This window comes from Montipora capricornis, chromosome 10, assembly GCF_036669925.1.
Source record: "Montipora capricornis isolate CH-2021 chromosome 10, ASM3666992v2, whole genome shotgun sequence".
Classification (NCBI taxonomy): Eukaryota; Metazoa; Cnidaria; class Anthozoa; order Scleractinia; family Acroporidae; genus Montipora; species Montipora capricornis.
Window position 1 is genome coordinate 15,616,126 of NC_090892.1, and position 5,000 is coordinate 15,621,125.

General features: G+C 37.1%; 1 protein-coding gene across 2 annotated transcripts in view; it reads left to right on the plus strand.

Annotated features, from left to right (window-relative positions):
• Positions 1 to 749: 749 nt before the first annotated feature.
• LOC138020865 (ATP-dependent DNA helicase DDX31-like) overlaps positions 750 to 5,000 on the plus strand; it is a 78,507-nt gene continuing 74,256 nt past the window's right edge. Inside the window, exons 1-4 of one of the 2 annotated variants that reach the window (XM_068867771.1) lie at positions 750 to 879; positions 1,559 to 1,711; positions 2,593 to 2,673; positions 2,860 to 2,943. In XM_068867771.1, coding sequence (XP_068723872.1) covers positions 787 to 879; positions 1,559 to 1,711; positions 2,593 to 2,673; positions 2,860 to 2,943 — 411 coding nt within the window. In that variant the 5' untranslated portion in view covers positions 750 to 786. The remainder of the gene's footprint in view (positions 880 to 1,558; positions 1,712 to 2,592; positions 2,674 to 2,859; positions 2,944 to 5,000) is intronic. The other variant, XM_068867772.1, reaches the window with a different exon arrangement.

Here is a 5,000-nt window from a genome sequence, read left to right on the forward strand (position 1 = left end):
ATATATTATATTTTTATAGACCCATTGCTTTTTATAATATTTTTAGTTATTCTGGATAACTCGTTAAATGTCGATAATTTAATTTCATGTAATGCGCATTTGATCATATATTACATGTATTTTGCGATGATAAGAACGTCATTATCCAATGAGAGAGGAGCAAACAGGGTGACGGTTTGTGGCTGGCACATGCTACGCATTCCTACCGCTCGAATACTGTGGGATTTTTGATTTTCTTCGAGGGCTAGCTCCGGGCCATTTGGATGGATTCTCGATCGGAAGGTACGAGGAGAAGCGTGAATGTTTCAACCTTAATGCTGCGAAGTTTGAAAGCGGAGCAATGCAATTTTTGGGGGAAAAATAGCTCAGGCGCTGGAACCCTTTCAAAACAAGGATTCCACCCTTTTCCTTCCATAATAGTAACAGTCAACGGCGAACTCAAAATCGCTCAAAAAACCACTTTTGAGGCAAAAGAACGACTATATACCACAGCAGAGGTAATTCAACGTTTACTTATCATTGATTTATATACATAGTTAGCGATATATCGCTATAGGTGAGGCACACGGTAAATCTAGTACATTTACTATAAAATAACAATCGGCTACACATCCGATTGTATGGGTATCCTGTGGTATCTTTAAGTGGCTTGGACATGTTCTCGGATACTTTGATGAGTATACTTCGTGTTAATTTATATGAAGTACAAATTTTATTTTAGACTGCCGCTGAACATTTTTCTCCACGTGGAAAGTTCTTACCTTATAATTTTCGTAGATTTGCACCATGAATGAAGACGATGGTTTAGTCTTGAACCTGTCGTCTTTCAACGATGGACAACAAGAAGGGTTCCAAAGAAAAAAAGGCAGAGGATTAAAGGTAAAAACCGAAACATCTTATGTAATATCTCTTTGAGAGAAGGTAAGCTAGTCGCATTTTTTAGCTGCGAGGTTTAAGCCTGGATTTTTTGAGCCCTCGATTCGCTGTAACTTCTTAAGTTGCTTTACAATCTGTGATGATCACTTTCGCTTAGACTGACACACCCGCAGTTCAAATACATGGACGATATTTCATATATTCACTACCACATGTCACCATCTTACACGTAAAAAATTCCAGGTTTTCCCTGTTTTCAATAGCCGGGCGACTAAACCCGTAAATGTGGTTGCCCTGATAAATTTTCAAGCACTGTAAGTGTCAACTATATTTAGTGCTGGGACATTATTTGGGAACCCTGTGCAGAAATCAAATCAAATCAAATCAAACAAAATGTGGAAGTGTAGGTTGGTTTTTGAGGCAAGGGGAAAGCCGGAGTACCTGGAAAAAGACATCATGGAGCAAAGTTGAGAACCAACAAACTCAACCCTTACGTGATGGCAAGTCTGGGATTAAAACCCGGGCCACATTGGTGAGAGGCAAGTGCTCTCACCACCGTGCCAATCCTGCTGCATTAAGTGTAACGGTAAGTTTTCTTTGCTGTGGGGTGCTACAAGTAGCACCAAATCAACATTTCAGTCAATTGCTTGCTGGTCAACCTTTTTTGTGTTCTTAAATTTAGTGGAAGGAACGAAAATTGCAGAAGAGGCAGAGTTACTTAAAGCTCAATGTCACACAGGATAGTAAGAATGGTTTGGTACTGAAGAAACCATCACATGCTTCTCCTCAACATAAGAGAGAATCTGTCTCCTCGTTCACAAAGACCAAAGTCCAGGTTAGAAGACTACGACCAGATATACAAAATTAATTAAGAACAAGGTTCCTCTCTCCCTTCATCTATAACCTGCAATTCAAAGGTATCCATTTATTTCATTCATTGAAAACTAAAGACAATTATTTTTCTTAAGTGCTACATCCTAATAAATGCTACCAAAGCTAGCTTCAGTTAGAGCTGGACTTCTTTCATGTACAAACCAACCTGTGAAGTTCTTCATTTTTGTCACCAAGGTTACCACATAAGACATTGGACATGAGACCCAAGAAAGGCCATGTTCATTTTATCCCTTAATTAAGGTCTAGGGTACATTTGAGTGCATTAATTAATTAATTTTATTAAATGAAAACTTTAGATTTTTAAGAATTTCACCCATAGCCAAAAAATGCTGTGGTCCTAACTGCCACACCACAGGAAAAAACAGGTTCATGTGGAACTTACAATATCAACGGGTAGAGCAAGGAGGAAATTTTGCTGCTCCTTTTAATTGCAACAGAATGCATAAGACTTGTAAACTAATATGTAGTTGTCTGGAGTGTGAGATAACTTAAGCTTTAATATTATGTACATTGTATTATAGTAATAGCGTTAACATGCACGTATATTATTTTCATGTCAACTGAAAGATGATTTCCACATTAATAACCCCACTTCTTTGATTTGCCATTGCCACTTAGTCAGTAGTCAGTTGGAGCATTGCAGCTTTAATAATATTACAGACCTTGATTTTTTGTATTGTTTATCTTGCATTTTGCATCTTCACTGTACAGGGAATACAGACAACAATGATTTCAAAACATGCAATATGCAATAGCCTGTAATGTTGACATATACAGTTGTACATGTAATTACTTACTGACTTTATTGTGTTCCTCATACAGGAGGATGTTATCAAATTGAATGCTAATGCACCAAAAAAAGCAACACATGCTGACATTAAGAAACCAAAGGAGAAATTAAAGGTTTGTTTGGTTGGAAGTCACCAATGATATTATATTGTAGTAGGAGCAGTGTGGCTTTAGTAATACAGAACTCGATTTTTTTGCATTGCTTACATTGCTTTTGCATTTACACTGTATGGTGAACACAGTCGTCAGTAGCTTGTTTCTTGATTGTTACTTACTGACATTATTGTGTTCCAAATAAAGGAGAATATTGTCAATGGCAATGCACCAAATGAAGGTGTATATCCTCGTAATCCTGGCATCAAGAAGCCAAAAGAGAAATTGCAGGTTTGTTTTTAAACTGTCATTGATTTTTAGGTACATGGTGTATTAATTTGTTACTAGTAAAATTAAATCACTGATGTTAATTACATGTACATACGTGTAAGTTGCAATAAATTGTCAAGAACATTCATTTGAGAATATGTGGCATGTAAATACATGTATGTACATGTAATTCTGAAAGATAGTCTCATGGCTAGTTTTATCATAATTATACTAAAACGAGATTTGTAATATTTACATGTACAAATTAAATGACCAACAGTATTGTGGCCCATTTTACAAACTTGTGGAGAAGGGGTTTCAGTGTAGTCTAGAGTTTTAGGTGCAGTAAAACGTTACAAACGTTGCAAACTGTACATTGTATGTACACGTTCATGCGGTTAGCAGTAGATTGTTGTTGAAGACAGTGCTAGAGGTTTAAAATTATAGTGAATCAGATAAACTCATGTAGCTGCATGTATTGATTGAGTGGTCAAAATACATGTAGTTATTTCCGTTCTTCCTTCATACTGTATTTAGGTACTAGAAGAATGTTCCCGAAAGCTCTCATTTTAATCAGGCATTAACACAGCACACTGTATGCGAGAATAGAATCAGTTGCTCTAACGATGGAAATGTAGTTTATTTGTTGAAGAAATTTGAATGATTACTAAATAATTTGTAAAAAGTGCATGATTAAAGGAATCAACAAATTACCGATCTTCAAATTTACCGATAAAACATAAAACAATGAAACATACCTGAAATCAGCTGGGCATGTGTACTGTGAGCTCATCTAGTGAAATCGTAAGATAGAACTTTATCAGTTGTGACTAGAATGGATACTCCAAAATAAGGTGAGACACTTTAGTTTTGTGTATAATTATACATGTACGTGGAAGGTACCAAGTAATCTTACTTAAGTTTTACTATTGAAGTTTAAATATGGTGTCACCAGCACAAATTGTTATGAAAGCTAACCATTTCAAGTTGGCACTTAGACCTAATCACTAGAGATCAGTGCCTAACCCTGCATTCTCTTCCTAAGCAGTGTTGTGTATCTGCCAAAGCTGGTTGACACTGAGGCTCTCAGGTATTGCCATGGAACATCACCAAATATTGTGTGGTTCCAGAAAATATCCATACCCCCACCACGGAAGACTTTTTAATTTGCACCCCCCCCCCCTCCTCCCAGGATTTTCCGTTCCTCGGGGTCTTTGATAACCCCCCCTCCCCTCAGGAATTTCCAGAATTTTTTTACTTATAAAAAAGAAAGTGAATTAGTTACATAATTGCGGTAGAATTTTATTGCAACAGAGTAAACATTGAGCTTAACTTTTAGAAAAATATAACACTTTGTTAAGCTCATTGTCCAGCTAAACTTTTAGCTTCTTCGCCATCAACTTTGCAAAGCTTAAACATTTGGGTTGCACGTCGACTGTTTCATGTTTTTGTGCAAACTTCGATGAGAACATTTCACTCGCTTACACAACTTCGCAAACGATAGTAAATACAGTGTACATGTAAAACAGAAACTTACAAGGTTCCTTCAGGTTGATTCTTATTTAGGGACTACTCATGTTGACACGGTAGGTTTCATGAACGTCGTCGCAAAGGTGATTGTTTTACGAAGAATATTATTGACGCCAAAATAATCCATCATATTTGTAATCTTAGATATGTCGATTTAAGTGCAGTCTTCAAATTTACTGACTCTCCAGCAGTTATTCTCGCCAGTAAATGACACACAGCCTCACTGTTGCTTGCCTTTGAGCCATGGATGGAATTGAGAGGGTGACTGTTATTGTTTTTGGCGCGATTTACTTCCTCCAATTAGTAGTGAAACTCCTATTTTAGAATTTCCAGTTTGACATAACAAACTGAACCTCAACAATCGTTTCCCGAGGCCGCAAATTGCGTTTACTCAAAGAAGAGAAAACTTGACTCCCGGTTCCTGTCCGTGGTCTAAATGCCACCCACAAAAAAGAAAATGTCGTTGCACGCCGAAGCGTTGAGATGGTGGGAACTTGCGTCTTATCGCATTTTCAATGAGTTACTACCCCCAGTAAAACATGAATCCT